Source organism: Aspergillus affinis, assembly GCF_023601865.1.
Source record: "Aspergillus affinis strain CMG 70 chromosome Unknown NODE_94_length_150008_cov_85_032155, whole genome shotgun sequence".
Lineage (NCBI taxonomy): Eukaryota > Fungi > Ascomycota > Eurotiomycetes > Eurotiales > Aspergillaceae > Aspergillus > Aspergillus affinis.
The window spans coordinates 56,333-74,169 of NW_026515875.1; the positions used below are offsets into that span (position 1 = coordinate 56,333).

At 52.6% G+C, this 17,837-nt stretch overlaps 6 protein-coding genes across 6 annotated transcripts; 3 read left to right on the forward strand and 3 right to left on the reverse strand.

Moving 5' to 3' along the window:
- Window positions 1-13: 13 nt before the first annotated feature.
- Window positions 14-2,122, forward strand: KD926_011357 (cytochrome P450; the record flags this gene model as incomplete). The annotated part of the gene is made up of 9 exons (XM_053103631.1): window positions 14-338; window positions 388-451; window positions 508-769; window positions 826-940; window positions 991-1,082; window positions 1,141-1,479; window positions 1,539-1,649; window positions 1,713-1,873; window positions 1,954-2,122. The coding sequence occupies 9 exons, from the start codon at window positions 14-16 to the stop codon at window positions 2,120-2,122; spliced, it is 1,638 nt and encodes a 545-aa protein (XP_052953000.1).
- A 1,420-nt stretch (window positions 2,123-3,542) lies between these two features.
- Window positions 3,543-7,747, reverse strand: KD926_011358 (aminophospholipid-translocating P4-type ATPase DRS2; the record flags this gene model as incomplete). Its single annotated transcript, XM_053103632.1, has 3 exons — window positions 3,543-4,394; window positions 4,446-4,749; window positions 4,797-7,747. 3 exons carry the CDS (start codon window positions 7,745-7,747, stop codon window positions 3,543-3,545), a joined length of 4,107 nt encoding a protein of 1,368 aa, XP_052953001.1.
- Window positions 7,748-8,445: 698 nt separating this feature from the next.
- On the reverse strand, window positions 8,446-9,435 carry KD926_011359 (exosome non-catalytic core subunit RRP45; the record flags this gene model as incomplete). Its single annotated transcript, XM_053103633.1, has 2 exons — window positions 8,446-9,040; window positions 9,152-9,435. 2 exons carry the CDS (start codon window positions 9,433-9,435, stop codon window positions 8,446-8,448), a joined length of 879 nt encoding a protein of 292 aa, XP_052953002.1.
- A 353-nt stretch (window positions 9,436-9,788) lies between these two features.
- Window positions 9,789-11,971, forward strand: KD926_011360 (uncharacterized protein; the record flags this gene model as incomplete). The annotated part of the gene is made up of 11 exons (XM_053103634.1): window positions 9,789-9,798; window positions 9,851-9,873; window positions 9,924-10,000; window positions 10,045-10,326; window positions 10,374-10,458; window positions 10,506-10,676; window positions 10,727-10,762; window positions 11,308-11,359; window positions 11,437-11,501; window positions 11,599-11,667; window positions 11,789-11,971. The coding sequence occupies 11 exons, from the start codon at window positions 9,789-9,791 to the stop codon at window positions 11,969-11,971; spliced, it is 1,053 nt and encodes a 350-aa protein (XP_052953003.1).
- Window positions 11,972-12,503: 532 nt separating this feature from the next.
- On the forward strand, window positions 12,504-13,364 carry KD926_011361 (dihydrofolate reductase; the record flags this gene model as incomplete). The annotated part of the gene is made up of 1 exon (XM_053103635.1): window positions 12,504-13,364. The coding sequence occupies one exon, from the start codon at window positions 12,504-12,506 to the stop codon at window positions 13,362-13,364; it is 861 nt and encodes a 286-aa protein (XP_052953004.1).
- Window positions 13,365-13,764: 400 nt separating this feature from the next.
- On the reverse strand, window positions 13,765-16,598 carry KD926_011362 (chloride channel protein; the record flags this gene model as incomplete). The annotated part of the gene is made up of 3 exons (XM_053103636.1): window positions 13,765-13,920; window positions 13,971-14,354; window positions 14,409-16,598. The coding sequence occupies 3 exons, from the start codon at window positions 16,596-16,598 to the stop codon at window positions 13,765-13,767; spliced, it is 2,730 nt and encodes a 909-aa protein (XP_052953005.1).
- Between the last annotated feature and the right edge of the window lie 1,239 nt (window positions 16,599-17,837).

Genomic DNA, 17,837 nt, shown 5'->3' on the forward strand with positions numbered 1-17,837 from the left:
CCTGGTTTGTAATATGGCGTCCCTCCACCGGCAGGTCGTCGACCACTTCCTGACGCCAAACGCCTCGCAGTCGTCTCCCGGTACCGCAGCGCAGGTCCTCACGACCGTGGATGACTTCATTCATGCCCATTCCCTTTCTTCCTTGGTTCTCGGGGCTATTCTCACGAGCACGATTGCCGTCTCACTGCATGTGGTACTCAAGAACACGGTGCTGCATCCCCTCCGCAATGTCCCCGGCGTCTGGTTCGCCGGCTTGACCTCGTGGTATGAGTTCTACTTTGATGTCATCCGCAATGGAACATACATTCACTATTGGGACGACTGGCACAATTCCTACGGTGCGTTGAGAGGCCGATTTAACTCTTGGTCGAAGCTAACCGGGCGCAGGATCGTCTATTATTCGCGTGTCGCCCAATCACGTCCACGTCAACGACCCTGAATTCTACAAGAAGTAAGCGGTTGGGCCTCTCGTCTGCGATCGTGAACACACAATGCTAACTTTAGCAGGCTCTTTGCGATCGGATCTCCGTTCCGCAAAGCTCGATCCTTCTATCATGCGTTCGGCCTGTCCAGCGCCATTGGATCAGAATGGGATCCTAAAATCCACCACCGTCACCGTGCCGCCATGAACCCGGGTTTTTCCCAGAAGTCTCTGGCCTCGTTCACCCCGACGATCCTCCGACACACTCGGGGATCGATGGATGACATTGCGGCTCGTGGGCGCAAAGGGATGGCCATCATCATGCCACGCCATGCGAAGTCTCTTACCGTTCGTTGTACCCCTCTCCGCTGCGATATCCTCCTCACTCACCATCCATTGTCCAGGTCGACGTCGTCTCTGAAGTGACCTTTGGCCGGCCCTTGGGCCTCATCGGTTCTCTTGACGAAGAACCGATTGTGCTGCGCGATCTATCGGCCTTTATGAGCCAATTCCACATGGGTATGAGTTATCCAGCTAACACCAATAATCCGTCTAACCTTGAGAATTAGTGAAACACATTCCCGCCTGGAGATGGTTCCTTACCAACCTTCCGGGTGGCCTGTCGAAACAGCTCATGCCGGGATACTTTGATCTTCGAGAGGTGCAGTGCTTGTTCTGCTAGAATTGACCCGTGTAGCTGAACTGACTCCTCCGTCTAGAAAGCCTTGGCCTGTGTCAACGAATTGATCGAAGAACGGAAGAACCAGAACCGCTCTCAAGAGGAGTACACCGAGGGCGCGGGCTTTATCTTCGAACTGCTTCTGAGACCCAACCCCAAGAAAGGCTACAAGCCCCCGGATGCAGCTGCTATGGTCGATGAGGGATGCGCTTTCATCGTGGGCGGCAGCGATACCACCGGCTTCACCATCGAAGCTGTCACGTACACCGTCCTCAAGTACCCTGGTGTCTTCCAGCGGTTGCGCGCGGAGCTCAACGCCGCTTCGTCCATCATCAAGGATGATTTCGATATTCACGGCATCCTGAAACTGCCGTGGCTCGTATGCTCTCCCACCATTCTCCCTCCCATTTCAAGCCCTACTAACCATTCGCTTTCTAGAGTGCCGTGATCAAAGAGACCATGCGTCTGTTCACTCCCACTCCCGGTCCGCTGCCTCGTGAAGTCCCTCCTGAGGGTCTCCAGCTTGGCCCCTACTTCCTCCCCCATGGTGTATGTCCCCCTCCTTTTTCATATCCCAGCCACCCAGGTTAATATTTTCGGACTGGATTCCAGACCATCGTCTCCCACAGTCTCCAAAGTCTGCACCACAACACCGATATCTTCCCGGACCCAGAAAACTTCAAACCGGAGCGCTGGCTCGGAGAAAAAGGCACCAAGCTCACGGAATGGTGGAACCCGTTCAGCAGAGGAACTCGCTCTTGCATTGGACAATAGTAAGTCATCCATCTCAACCTTTTGTTTTTCAAAGCCCCTTTTCCTTCTCCGTTCCACATGACTAACAGTGCGTGTAAAGCCTTGCTCTGCATGAAATCCACAGCTTCATCGCGCACCTCTTCCTACGCTTTGATCTGGAACTCTACCAGACGGATGAAAAGAGCGTGGAATGGGTGGAGCACATGTTCATGAAGTTCCGGGACCCTATTCAAGTGAAGGTGACGAAGGATCGGTGGGCGGAGCTTTAGGATCCAGGCGATGTGCTTTTTGTGAAATGATTTGTAGGTGGGTTGGGCTTTAGAAAGCCAGCCATGGTATTTCCACTATGTGGAGTGTTTTGTATGCGAGACCGGCCATGTCAAAGAAGTTTGTGGAAGGTTAATTGGGAGTGTCAGTATCAGTCGAAGGACATTCACTAGGTATCCTTGTTTCGTCTCTAATCAGCCAAAAGCACTAGATCTGAACTTCCCAGAAATTCTAAATACTGTTTTAGCTTCCGTTCCAATAGGTTCGACGTGTCAGACCATTCTCATGTCTGGATCTGATGCTTGTAATCCATTTAATCGTTTAACTATTTGGTCCAGAGAATGCATTTCACCGTAGTTGTAAGCATTTTGCGACGTAGGGGGCGAACGAGGCTGATCGAATGAATGGATTCATATAAATCACGTAGATGAGATGATCAAAAAAATAGTTGATGAGGAAGAAGAGGCCCTCTAGGTCTGCACCTGAAACGGCCGTGAAGGGGCAGGCAATGCTTGGCAGATTGCAACCTCAGGCATTCAAACACCTGCATCCTACGATATCGTTCAAGCTGACTGCAACTCACATCTCTTTCAACTATGTATTTAAATCTCATCCGAAAATAACACTAGTCAGCTGCTTTTGATCCAGGAGTTCAAGGATTTTGTGCGAAAAGCTTTGATGTTGCCACAATTATGCGACACCTGCTCCGTATATAAAATGGCCGCTGTTTAGTTCTTGTGTTTTATTGACCGACTGTAAAAAGTTGACTTTTTTACGGGCTATGTGCACCGCAATGGCCAAATCTATGAAATGAACGAGCGGAGGGATATATTAATGAATACTGAATTGATTAATGGATTGATGTAGGAAGAATCGTCTTCTACGGTGTTGCTTTTCTAAAATGTGCCTTAGGATGGGGGAAGCAAACGGCGAGATGCTTGGCGGCTTGCCTCAGGCATCAAAAGACCAACATCATCGTATACAATAAAATTAAAATTTTGGAATAAAACATATTTTTCACATTGACTTCATTCATAGAGATATTCGGAATTTAAAAAAAATCAAACAAAGCCCACAAATCCCATCCAATCGAATTGGATCAGATTTAGATTCAAATATAAGATCAAATCAATCCGCCCAACAACCAACAAGAAGAAAAGAATAAGTAAATACTCAATCAATCGAGTCAATCAACGAATCACCGCCAGAAATGCAACAGCAGGTTAGGCATAATAGCAACAAGCAGAAGCGAACTAATACATAAGATAACATGGATTGGATCGGAATCAAGTCGGAATCAAGGCTCCAGGGGTTAGCTCAAGAGCATGAGACAGAGACAGACAGAAGATCGAAGAATGGAAGGTTAAAAGGTTAAGAAAAAAGAATGTTAGAAGAGCAATAATCAGACAGAAAAACAAATCATTAAACAAGGGCTCTGGAACTAGTCATTTCACCATATCTACCTCTTCCCCTCGTGGTATCGTAAGCGTTGACAACGCGCATCTGCTGCCCACCCTCGTCGGCCTGACTGAAAGCGTACCCACGCTGCTTGCGCATGCGTTGCACCTGCCGAACCTTGCGAATCGCCTTCTGGAACTGCTCCATCCGCGGCCGGTAGTCCTGGACGTTGTATTTCTGGATCTCCTGCACGTGATGGTAGTGCTGCGGGTAGTACATCCGTTTGGCGTATTTCCAGGCGTAGTCGCGCAGGAGGCAGACGCAGGGCAGCACCACCGCCATGAGGTAGAAGATGGGCGATTTGAACAGTCGCGGAATCGTCCCGTAGTATTCGGTCGAGAAGCCGATGGCCGGCGCGGCGTAACCATACGCCGGCAGGAACGCCAGCCAGATGACCATGGAGCCTGGGATAGCGATAAACGTGTACTTGGTCCAGATGTTGGTTATGAGTGCAGCTTTTCCGAGCACAGTCGCCAACACGGCAGTGTACAGAGCTGAGCCCCAGACCCAGTGCCCGGAGACCATACCGTCGGCTTGGGGCAGATCCGAGTAATATATCAATTCAGAGACGATGTAGAGGAGCAGGGAATGGTAGAAACCGTTTAGAACCCACGACCAGAAACTGTGCCTTTTGAAGAACATCCCTTTCTGTCCAAGTTGGTACAGTTGGGGATATCGATCTAACAATCGGGCAGAAATGAACTGGTCGCAGATACCCATGGCAAACGGAGGGAGCACGGTGAAGAAGACGTTGTAGAAGGAAAGGGTCCATGATTCGTAGATGACTTCACCGGAGAAAGCGTTTTGGAAGGAGTACTATACTAGTTAGTAAGCGGCAAAAGGTAAGAAAGAAGCTGACTGACATACCCAAAATTGAGTCATATAAAGGGCAATGTTCTTGTAGAACGAATACAGAATAACCCGACTGATGCGATGGTAGCTCCACGCGCCATGCACCAAAAGCAGTTTGCGAAGAAAGCGGAACTGGGCAATCGACACATCGGCAGAACGAGCGGCTTGAAGACCCTCGACGCCACTGATACCGACACCTACATGAGCGGCCTGGATCATAGACACGTCGTTGGCACCATCACCAATAGCAAGCAGAAGCGACTTGAGGTGACGCTTGACCAGCTTGACCACCAGAGCCTTTTGAAGGGGAGAAACACGACTTAGAGAGTTAGAAATTTCCTTTCAAGATGGAAGGAGGAGACTTACCAGCAAACCACTGCCTTACACTGAACCGCCAAGTCCAAGAATAGCTTCTCCATATCCTTCTCCAAAGCAAAAGTCAAGGACCGTCCGTCAATCACAAGGGCCAACGGCTCGGCTTCCCCAGAAGTCGCCTGGCTTTGAACGGCCTGTAGCTTCTTAGTTATGTTATCCCTCGTAGCCTGCGCCGTTTCCTCGTTGATAACCAATAGTGTCATATCTTCCGAGATCAGCTTGCACGACATGCCAATATTGATAGCCGTTTCTTGTCGGTCACCAGTCAACACCCAAACCTTGATTCCAGCAGTCTGCAACGTGTGAATGGTATCCGGAACGCCATCTTGCAGACGATCCTCGATAGCCGTAGCGCCCAGAAGATAAAAGTCCTTCTCGATCAGCTCCGAAGCCTTGTCCAGCTCATCTGCGCGATTTCCGCCAACTGTCGTAGACGCCTTGTCGTAGATCTGGTACCACTGCTGGAACTCTTCCTCAGGGACCTCACGCATGGCCAAACACAGCGTTCGAAGACCTTCCGAAGCATAGTCTTCCAGATGTTGCAAGGTCGCTTCAACGATGGGATTGTCCGAATTCAGACGCTCCAAGATGACCGTGTCGGCACCTTTTGTGTAGATACGGACCTTTCCATCAGGGCAGCGGAAAATCGTCGACATTCGCTTTCGGGTGGAGTTAAACTCGCAAACAGCAAGGAGCTCGTACTCATATTCCTGACCACCCACGGTGACAAGCACCGATCGCGGCTTTCGGTTGGTGAATTGATACCCAAGCTGGGCAGCACCCTCAACCAGAGCTCCCTCGTCTGGAGACGCGGCCTGATACTTGATCTCGCCCGGCTTTTCGTCGTTTCGTTCTGGAATGACGGTATGGCATGTAGAAAGTAAAGTCAGGAAATGGTGCATCGCGTCCCTGGTTCGATGGGACTGCAGGTTATCGCGCAGTTGTTTGAAGTTGTGAACTCCCACTTCGACACCGTCTTCTACCGTAGCTCGTCGGTCTTCCGGGATATCCTCACCGTATTGAATCCCGCCGATCGTGCACTGCTTGAATTCCATCATGTTGCAGGTCAGTGTGCCCGTTTTGTCGGAGAAGATATACTCAATCTGGCCCAATTCCTCGACCAGGGAAGACGTTCGACAGGTTGCCGGAGTGTCGGTTTTGTCGTAGTAGATATCCATATCCGAATTGATCAAGAACGCCTGCGCATACTTGACAATTTCGATTGTCACAAAAAGCGAGATGGGGACCAGATTCGAGTAGAGAACCCAGTAGGTGAAAATATCAAGCACAAACTGCTTCACCGGGTTGACGCTGCCGTAGGCCAGATACTGGAGTCGGTCGGCCTGGGTCTGCCGGATGATCAGGTCACCAACGGAACTGATCACACTGAGAGCGATCAGAATGCCGACCAGCATCAAAATCTGGATGTTGACCATGCGCTCGACCGCGGTCCGCTTGATCGGAGTTGCCGTCGCATTGCGCATCAATTTCGTTTCGTGGCCGGTGAAGACGACGATTCCGTGTACCCAGGGCGTGTTTCGCAATGTCGCACCTCGCAGGAGAAGCTGATCCGGAGCTAGAGGCAGCTCTTTCTCTCCCCCTCCGGCGTGCATGGCCAAGGTCGCCTCGTAGGTATATAGACTGCTGTTCGGTTGTTCGGAGCGAACCCGGCCACTCAATCGGCTGAGATCGGCCGGGCTGACGAGATGCGCCGTTTCGGGGATGGCCTGCTTGATTTTCAGATTGGTCTCTCCATCCAAATTGGCCGTCTCGATATAGCACAACCCTTCCGGCTCCGATGACGCCAAGAGCACCAGATCCGCCGGGAAAGGTTGTTCGGACTCGACTCGGACAATATCGCCCACCGCTACATCGATCCACTTCGTTTCGTGGAACGCAGACCCTTTAAGCACCTGAGTTTTCGAGTAGTTCAGACCCTTGTCTGACGCCCTCCGCTTGTAATCTTCAACGAGTTCTTTGATGGCGGAGACGAGCAACACAATCAACAGCGGACCGATGGTGGTGTATCGATTGGTCGGAGACACGTTCGGGATCTGCTGCAGAACAGCCGTGAACAAGAAAAACAAGTTGGCGTATTTGGAGAACTGCTCGTATAGGAATTTCGGCAGGAAGGTGAGGATATTGTACTTGGCCGTGGACACGTGGTTGTCGACGAACTTGTGCACCGCGTTGGCCGGAGGATTGTTCAAAACGATCATGCGAGGGCCCAGCGTGGACGGGTCGACCTTGCTGCGGCCGAAGCCGAACTTGAAGCTGGGCTTCTTGGGTTTCTTAGGCCGGGGGGCAGCCGCCGCGTTCGTTTCGTCCGGGTCGGCGCTGTCGATGCGAGCCGCCCTCGCGCCATGTTCCGTCAGCGGCAAATCCATCTCCGAGTATTCGGGAGCCATGCCCAGCATGTGCTTTGCTCGGCCCATCAGCCCGCCTCCCAGGCCCAAAATACTGTTTCGCTCGGTGGCTTGCCGTACGCGATTATTGGAGTGCAAGGGGTCTTCCCCGTCGTCCATGTTGTAGTATCCATGGTCGTCCTCGTAGTCGTCGACGGAGTAGCGACGGTAGTTGTCCAGCCCGGAACTCTGCGAATAGGTCCTCGAGACGTCGGGTCCCATATACGGATCGGTCATGTAGGCTCCCGACTGGACGAGAGGGTGCGCGGAGGTCATCGCATGGGCGCCGGGGTGTTGTTGCTGGAGATGCGGCGGCGGTTGGTGTCCGCCGCTGCCGCCGACGAAACTATCGTAGGAGACGGAAGGTCGCGGTTGAGGTTCATCGGAGTCGTCGATGTTGAATTGTCGCAACAAGTGTTCGTCGTTGACGGGCGGGCCCTGTCCCGGATTATACAAAGGAGTCGGCTCCTCCAGCTGCAGCAGATCGTCATCGCGGCCAGCGGCTGGATGACGTCCTGGAGGCCTACCGCTGGCCATGATGATGGGGGCGGACAGACACCGTCAAAGCGATGGAATGCCCCTGGAGCATTGATAGGGGGGAGGGTTGGGAGGGGGGTGTGGGAGAACGAGGATGGTGAAAATTATATGCGTAGGGGAAAGAGGATCGGAGAATGAGAGAGAAAAAAGGGAGAGAATAATAATGGGGCCAACAGGAGAGGGAGAGAAGGATGAATTCTGACTGCCTTCGGGGGGAGATGCGTTTTGGCACTAACGAGTCCGGGCGGTGCTGATTTATGGATCTCCGTCTGTGGCTGGGGAGTCGCGGTTTGGCTTTCTTAGCTTTGGGGTATTTTTAGAGACCGGATGGGTGGAGATCTTGAGTATTTATCGCTGGAATTAATTTATTAATCTGGAGGCGATCTAGAGACTGTTTTTACACCGCTGTCAGGAGAGTTCTGGATCGTCCGATATTGGAATCTCGTGCAGTTATGACGTCCTTCGGAATTGGCCTGAGTGCCCGTTTAGAACCGCCGCACGTCAAACAAAGGAGACCACAAGCCCTCGCGGTTTCAGATTAGTGAAAGAGGGATTCGATATTGAGTGTCTAGACTCCGTCGGTTTCGACCCTCAGATCCAGTCATTGCGCATTATTGGTTATCATACATCAATTGCTTAAATCGATTTTCTCTACCCAATCCATCCTGTGTTCACCCAAATCTGCCCCCTCAAGCTGTTCACCGATCATTCTCTGCGCGGGATTGCTCCGCCAGACCACCCTTGGCCCGTTTCGCAAGATCGGCTTGAAGAGCTTTGTCGACGATCGCGTTAATCTCCTTGACTTTCTCCAGCGCCAGATCGGTTTTCTTAACAAACACCATGGCCTCCACGGGCGATCCGGAGAACTTGGACAGGAAGCAGACGTCGCCGGCGCCATTCATGCCGATGATGACATCCGCCTCCGACGCTTGTTCTTCCTTCCGCGTGGCGTCCGCGATCACCACCTTGCCCTCGTCAAAGGTATGGAAGGTGACGGAGAGCGGCTTGTGCGTGATGTTCAGCGGTACCGGAACCCGTTCGTCGAGTCCGTAGACGATCACCTGGCCGTCCTTCACTACCGCGTCGGGACGACGGAAATGCTGCAGTCCCGCCATAACACCGATACAGGCCGCATCAATCAGGTTCCCGTCGTAGTCAGTGATGTGGACGTCCGCGCGCACGCCCCAGCAACTCACGCCCTTGAGAATGCATAGCGATTCCGTATCGAGAGCGTTCGAATGGCGGACGACTCGGTCGAGGACGTTCGTAACGTAGGTTTCGAGATCTCCTTGTCTAGAAGATATGAGCGAGACCATTCAAGCTTGCGGGAGTCAAGAAGGCAGAGGGAAAAAGGAAAAAGTTCGCCTGGGCACTCAGGACGGGCGGAGAATGTAGGTAACGTACCGGCCATTATCCCAAGCCGGAGAGCCCATGGCAGTCAGCTCCATGGTGATATTAAAGGTCCCATCGAAGGGACGATCATCGTGAGGTTTTGTGACTTCCGAGGATATGCGTACGATCAACCTCGTCTTGCCAAGCTGGACCTTCACATGTCCGTATTCCTCGCCAAAGGAAACGCTCAAAGAACGAAACTGGTCGAGCTGGCGGCCGTCCAGTCTCACGTTCTCGCGCAGAGCATTGACGATGAAATCGCGCTCAGAAATGGAGAGCGGTGCTTCTTTGTTCATGGTTGAGGCGGAATCGGCCCCGGCGGGGGACTTTCAATCTTGACGGTTGCGACTTGGGGATTTTTGCTCCTCCGCGGCGGCGTCATAAAGCGGGTTATCGTTGTTCCCGGGGGTCTGGGATGTTAGCCAATTAGGGTGGGGAAGAAAAGGGCGGTGGGCTGTGCTGTCTATTGCCTGGCTGAGAAGGCGGTAGTTATGTCCAGGCAGAATGTTCTCACTCAGCGTACACGTGATCCGCCATCTCCCTAACTAGGTAAGGGGCCATAACACAAGGCGGTGGGAGTGATCTGCCGGGACTGTTCATTCAGTCTCGATTCTCGGCTTCTCTACTACCACGACAGACTGCAGCCACCATGACTACCGGTATGAAGTTCCAGATCTCGATCATTTGCATCATGCGCTAATCCTATATCAGCCCATAGACCCACGTTCGATCCCGTAGGTTCGCCGTCTTCGTTCATCGCTCCGTCGACTGACCACAATCACAGGCGCAAGGGAAAGAGGCCCTCCGCGGCCCGGCATACCACCAGCGACTTCTCCCGGCGCATACGCACCTGAAGACTCGGTACGTTGCACATCTCACTCACCGAACTAGCTAACAACGTCCAGACAATCGGGTCAAGGAGGTGAAAACGAATCCCAGCAACGTGACCTGCGCGCCGAACTGCTCCAGGCCGAAGCCGCTCACTTCGCCAAGAAGAACGGTGTCCCTGTCGATACACCCGCCCTTGAGAATGCTGCGCCGAAACGTCAGCTGGAAGGAGCGCCGACTGGTGAAGAGGAACTAGAGGAAGAAGACCCCGAAGCGAAACGGCGACGGATATTAGAAGAGACGCGAGATATCGATGCAGATTCGGACGGGTCAGAAGAGGACAGTAGTGAAGATGACAGGTCAGTGGATTGCGTGGGGCTTGAAGGAACATACTGACTGGGACTAGCGACGACGATGAGGACGAGGCTGCCGAGTTAATGCGAGAGCTGGAGAAGATCAAAAAAGAGCGACAGCAGCAGAAAGAGAAAGAGGTATGTCTCGCGTGGGAGATGATAAGTCAGTCGCTTACAGTTTCTAGGAACAAGAACGCGCCGCCGAGGAAGAGGAGCAGCGGGAGGTGGATATTGCGCGAGGCAATCCCCTGCTGAACTCTCAGGACTTCAACTTGAAGCGGAGATGGGACGATGACGTCGTTTTCAAGAACCAAGCTCGGGGGACTGAGAACAGGGGCAACAAGGAATTTGTCAACGTATGTCGGCGCTATACTGCAGATAAGGGGATTGCGCTAATAACTTCTAGGACTTGCTGCGATCCGACTTCCACAAGCGCTTTATGGTAAGTTGAATGAGTAGTTTAGATGGATATCTACTAACGAGGTATAGTCCAAATATGTTCGGTAGATCGTGCGGGTTGCACGCTGCTATTTGACCACACTTCACGACGACTTCTCGACAAACCTCTAAGGAAGCCAACTGTTATCCAAGGCGGACATCCTCAACAGATTGAGTCTTCTCCCGAAAACCATCACATTGGGGCACAAACATGAATAGCTCAAGTGAACGCATCTCTATGTCTATTTCAAGGCGCGCTTATGCCCAACAGAGGTGCTTCAGGATGCCCGGGGTCCAGCTTCAGACATAAGGCTTGCCAACTTGTATTTAGATCATTAATGTAACAGAATCACCATCACTATCGCCTATAAAAGTATAGAAATAGTTATGTAGTTGTGAACATCTCCAAATCATCCCACCGACTCCAAACTGCCGGCAAAACATCCCCTCCTCTCCACCGCCCACCTTCACCAGCCAACCACCGACCGACAATCCCTCAAGTCATTGTCCCTCAGTTCATCAAACAACTGACTCGGCCAGCGGAATTAGCTGGACAAGATCGATAAAATGGACTCTCAGCCATCATCGAAAGCATTGCACAGTATGTCTGCCTGGAACCTCCTCGTTCTTCTTTCTGGTATCAACCGACAACCACAAATGTACTAACCAAACTGTCAGATCGCATCAACACCGATGTATCGCAATTACTGCAGCGATTCGAGAACATCATGGCGACAGCTACTGTACGTTCCCCTCCTTATCATTTATCTGCCTGATCATCTTGCGCACAGGAAGATAGAACCATTCATCCACAGCTACTAACAGGATCAACCCCCCCAGGTCGAAAGCACAAGTCACACAGCCACCGCCGTTGAAACATACCAGCTCGATGTCGAATCCACAGCTCTCGTACGTTCACCAACAAATACGTACCTTACCTCTGCTATTCCCTACCACCCCTTTAAATCAAACCACACCAACCCCCTCCCAGCCAAAAGCAACGCAGCTAACAAACCCTCCGAAACAACAGGTCCGCGCCGCCGAAGACATCCTCTCCCTAACCCGCACGATGAAAGAAACCTGGCTCTTTGGAAAACTAGATACACTTGGCGAAGACGAGACGGATGTGAGGCGTCGAGAAGAGCTAGAGCGAGACGCGGATGCGATTCAGAAGGCTGTTGAGGATGGGGGGTTGTTGAAGGCTGCGAAGTGATTGTTTGTTGCTTGAGTCTACATATACCTAGGGTTTTCTTTATGAGGGAAGGGTTTGTACCTTCTATGTATATTAGGTTGGTTGGTTGTTCCATTGGGTTTCTGGCGAGGTGTTCGGTGATGGCGTTGATTGATTCATGGGTTGATACTTAGATTATGGATTTGGTTGGGTGGAAGGGTGTATTATGATTATTGACTTAATCTATTAATGAAAATGGGATTGAGATAGATGTCTCGGCCTTCTTTTGATCAATATATACGTTGAAGAATTGGGAGCTGTAAATGGCATGGAAAGCTCGCTGTAACTCCGACATGCCGCGGCGGGGCAAGTCAGTTATCATACCTATCTCTCTGAATGCCTTTTCTCCATCCTACATCGTCACTCACCTCACCACGAACCAACCCACGAACCTACTTCCTACCTACGACCTTACCACTCATCTACCCACCCACATCCAACATCCAAATACCTACTCTATCTCCACCGGATCAACCAGCTCTTGACAACCCGATTAAACACAACCACCCGCAAAATGCCCCCATCACCCGCCTCCCACCCCCCTCTCCTAGGAGGGAAACCCCTAACCCTCATCGTCGCGACAACCCCAATTCCCAGCACCTCTCCATCCCAACCCCGAACACGCCTCGGAATCGGCCTCAACGGAACCCTCCCCTGGCCGCGCATCAAAACCGACATGTCATTCTTCGCGCGCGTCACGACGCGTCCACCGGCTTCAGTACCAGGGTCCACGAACGCGATCGTCATGGGGAGGAAGACGTATGATAGTGTTCCGGCGGGGTTGAGACCGTTGGGGAAGAGGTTGAGTGTGATTCTCTCCCGAGGGGGAGAAGGAGGGAAGGGTGGGTTGGGAGAGAGGGTTCGAGAGGATTTGGAGAGGAAGTTGGGGAAGGAGAGGGAGCAACACCAACAAAAAATACAGGCAGAGGCAGAAGCACAGGGACAAGCACAAGAAAACACCTCCACCTCGCAAAACAAGAAGGGGGGAGACCAACCCGGCAAACAAACCTCCGCCTTCATATCCACCTCCCTCCCCTCAGCACTAGAAACCCTCTCCCAGCCACCCTCCACATCAGGGATACCCAAAGTCGGCCACGTGTATATCATCGGTGGCGCGGAGATCTATGCCTCGTCGCTGAACCTCCCCGCGACGCAACCGGTGCGGATCGTGATGACGAACGTGGAGAAGCTGAACCCTGCGGAGACGTTTGAGTGCGATACGTTCTTCCCTGTGGATGAGGAACTGGAGCAGGAGAGGGGATGGAGGAAGGTTAGCGCGGACGAAGTGAGCGCGTGGGTGGGCGAGGAGGTCACGGGGGAGTGGAGGGAGGAGGGGGATGTGAGGGTTAGGATGGTTGGGTACGAGAGGGTTTAATTTCTTTAATCTAGTATCTGGGTTGGATGGGGAGGATTGGGATGATGGGGTGAGTAAAGAGAGCCTGTCTACTGGTATCACTTTCACTGTAAATAGTCTGTGCATTCGACATCCACCAAACCAAATCTTTCTAATATAAGCTACCAGTCCATCCAATGGACGAGTAATGCAATCGCTCAAAACAAGACAAGCTAGGCTAGGCTAATATACACCAACAAGTATGGTATAAGAAAGTAGAAAGAAAGAAGCAAAGAAAACAATATATGCAAGCTGGCAATAGCAGCGTTCAAAATATGCACACCTTGCCAACCATATCCCACCAGAAAGAGAAATATGAACAGATCAAAGTATAAGCGGGGAAGGCCACAATTTATAAGCCAAGAAATTCAGTAACAGGCGATCACTCGTTCTGTTTCATGAACTTCACGAATGCTTTCTTATGCACCAGGCCAGCGTACTTCCCGTTCTGAAGAACGCAAAGATATCGCAGACCCAGCTTCGCAAAGCATTGATAAACAAGGTCAATAGGTGAGTGGATGTCAAGAGAGATAGGTGCCTAAAAAGCAGGTCAGTATTGAATGACACACATGGCATGGAGAGACCTACAGGATCAATATATTGACCAAAGTCCACATGATCCGTCTCGTCTCCTTCGCTGTCTGATAGAACAGAAGACGCATCCAGCGCCATCAGACACAGCGTATTATCTTCGTCCTCCAAATCATCCAAGGCGAACTCAAGCTCCGGGGCCGGAATCAGTCCGGTGAGGATATTGTCTCGCAGGATGGGAAGACCGCTGTCTAATTCGCCCGCCACGAGCAGGTTCTGCAGTTTCGAGCGAAGCTCCGAGGCGGCGACGAATGGCGACTCGGAAATATCGATCACCCGGCTCTTGCGGACAGGCCGGACGATGTCCCCTAATGCTGCGTCGGACATCACTTGGATCTTGTTATCCAAGAACGGGTAGGAGTTCATGTCGGTGAGAAGATCCTGATACAGTCAGTTTACAGTTTACACCCTGTGGTAAGATACCAGAGTACTTACATAGATGCTGCGCGGCTCGATCGCATCCGCCGTCCACTTGGCGCACAGAACAGCAATGGAAAAAGGCAGCACATGGTTCAGACTGCCGGTCAGTTCGAACAGAATGACAGCCAGGGTCACCGACAACCGGGTTACACCGCACATCGTGGCTCCCGCAGCCACCATGGCGTATACGCCCGGAGTCACGCAGGATTCCATGCCAGAGGTGGCAGGACAAGAGGACCCGAAGAGGAAAAAGCTGGGATACTTCATCACCAAGTACTGTGCCACATGCCCGACGATGCGTCCCATGAGGCCGCCAACGACCATCGACGGCACGTAGATCCCTGCTGGAGCCTTGATCCCAAAGGTCACCACGGTGAGAATGCTCTTGATGACAAACGCCACGGAAAGATAGCCGATGATCTCGCCGATGCCGTTCTCGCCCGGACACAGCCCCGTGCGCGATGAGGATTCACGCTTACACGGACTGGCCAGCTCGAACAGAAGCTCTGAGACGGGCAGCTTAGTATACCGGTTCCAGAAGCTGGTCACTCCGGTGAGCAGCGCTACGAGCGTTACCTCGAGCATCGGCCGCCGCTTGATGACGGGGATTCGGCGGAAGGATCGAGCCCAGAGACTAGATGCTTTGATGAAGAGGGCGCCCAAGACACCTCCCATCACGCCCAGCAAAATGAAGATGGCCATCTCAAAGAATTCCCAGTCCCCGTGGTACCGCACCTCGAATAGAACAACCTTACCCGTGCCATACGGATTCAGAAACTTGAGAGACAGCGTCGCGGCAATACAGCAGAAGAAGGTCCTGAACAGAGTCTTGGGCGGGAAATAGTAGCTAATTTCCTCGAGACTGAACAGAACACCACCGATAGGAGCTCCAAACGCAACAGCCACGCCGCCCGCAGCACTCGCACTCAGCACCTCTCGTCGCTTCCCGTCATTATGACTGTACTTGGCAAACAATCGACAGCAGATGTTCCCCACGCACGTGGCGATATGCACGTAGGGGCCCTCCTTACCGAGACTCAAGCCAGAGGACACGCTGAACACGAGCGCCATCGTTTTGATCACCAGCGTTTTAAAGCCGAGGTAACCGTGTAGCACGAAACCACTGTTGATGACCTTCACCTCTGCCACCCCACTACCGGCGGCGGAGTAGTATACCATGTCAGGACGGGTGCGAATCGGATAGTAAGGCTGGGTCCGGTCTTCCGACTCAGGCGAGTCCTCCTCGTTGCGCTTAGTTCCGCGCGACGAAGCGGCCCCAAGATCCTCGTCTAGCGTCGTCAACGAGACCGACGAGGGAACCACCGTTTTGGTAAGCAGGGTCAGACTGCAGGAGATCACAGATAATAAGAGCACCCAGAACACGAACATGGCAAAGTCCACGCCCTGATTTTTCGTCCGCGACGGTCCAAGCATCCTCGACCATGACCGCCATGCCGCACAATTCGACTCGCCGGGACAGCAGCTCTGTCGACTGTGGAGCCACTGGGTCGTACAAAAGCCCTCTTTCAGGTCAAATACAAAGTCCTCGGTGACGTCCACAAAGTACGCGATAGCCGCTGTGATGCAGCCGATAAGAGCAACCAGGATCCAGCCCTGAGCTCCGTCGAACCACGCTAACAGTCGACCCCGAATATCTTTCCGCCTGCGCAATTCACGCAGACGAGCGCCGTCGGCAATACTGTCATGCACCCAGTCCGTGGAGGTGAACTGATCGTACCAGGTCCGTTCGTCCAGAAACGACGCCGTCAAACCATCTTTTGCCGACGCAGCCAGACTATCCGCCTGATCTGCATCCAGACTACTCCGCCGACTGAATCGAATATTCTGTGAATTGGCGCGGCTGTGGTGTCGGGACCGACGCAAACTCCCCGCCAGCAGCGAATGTCGAAACGGAATATCGGTGCCGGAACCGCCCGATAAATTAGTGTAAGACCGTCGCAGAGTCCCTTTGCGGCCCTCTTGCGATTTCCCAAGCAGACTGGTAGTTTCCCCGACCTCCAGCGGCGTATCTAGCGATTCATACTGGGTATGGGACTCGGACAGAAGGCTGTGACTTCGTCGGAAAGCCGCAGGGGAAGGCGGAGCGGTTCGAGAGGCGGACATAGGACGATCCGGCGGGTCAGGGGAATTATGCTCCTCGTCCGGAGGGAGGTGGGGGAAGTAGGAGGAAACCGAGCGAGGCATGATATAATTTTTTGGAGATGGCGGTGACGAGTGTCGGGGTTGCCTCGGAGTTTAAATTCAAGGCGCTATGACCCTGAGTTAGGTAGGACGGTCCTCGTCCGACGGCGGCCTAACGGAGCCAAAACAAACACGCACCGACGAACATCTCCCATCTACAGATGAGAGCACAATCGAACAGGCAGAGCAGAAAGGAGCGGTGATCGAGTGTTGGGCCAGCACGAGTCCGATGACAATGAGTAATCCAGATTCCCCGCAATTCTCCAACAGCCAGGAGAGTCCGGAGTGACGGTGACGAGTTGACGGCGAACGAAAAACCCCGATATTGAAAGGAGAGAGCAAGGGAAGATAGGGAAAGACGGAAAGATAAATTGAGAATCAACAAAGAGGGGCAGGACCAAAGGAGTTGGAGACTAGGCCGGGATTAAGATGGCAGACGAACAATGCGAAGAATAGTGCATCTTGGGGTGCAGGCAGATGACCCGCTCATCGGGTGGCGCTAAAAAGCACATCATCTGATAAAGATCCCCGTTGGCCGTTAATAATGACAAGTGTGACTCTGACACTTTCTCCGAGTCGAGGGCAATAGTAATGGGGGATTCAACAGATGTCTGTTTGGACTTGAACCGTGGGTCTCCATGCCTCACCACACACCACACGTGTCACGCGTCCCATTGCCCCGACCTTGGTCAGCATCAAGTCAGTAGTTAACTACCTAGATATCCAATATGATCAAGATCAGTTAGCGAAAATCAAAGATCGCATTCTCCAAACCTAGTAAGCATGCACCAACGAATCTAGACTCGCCATGACACCGCGCATCTTCCCTCCCCCGCACATCATTCGTAACCCAAGGAGGACTGAGCTCTGCCTCGCCACTCGGGGAAGCAAGCTGCTGCTCGTACCTCTCCGGGGCCCGAGAGACCCCAAGCCAGTCATCGGGGGGGGCAATGTACCGATGTACAGCAGCATCGCATGGACGGTCGCCGTAGAGTCGTCCTCCTCATCACTCTCAGTGGTGGGTAGGAAACCGTGACCCACCAGCCCTGCAACGTACATCGCGGGTTCTAATTCTATGCTATGCGCTGTCGGCGCTGAAACCCGGTTGATTCTAGTGGAAGTCGATCTTGATTGATGATCTGCACCGTTTCTGGCATCAATTGTCGACGAGGCGGGATTTGATTCCTTTTAATATATTCCGGGACAAGGGATGGAGATTGGAGGGTGGAGGGAGTGCGGGGA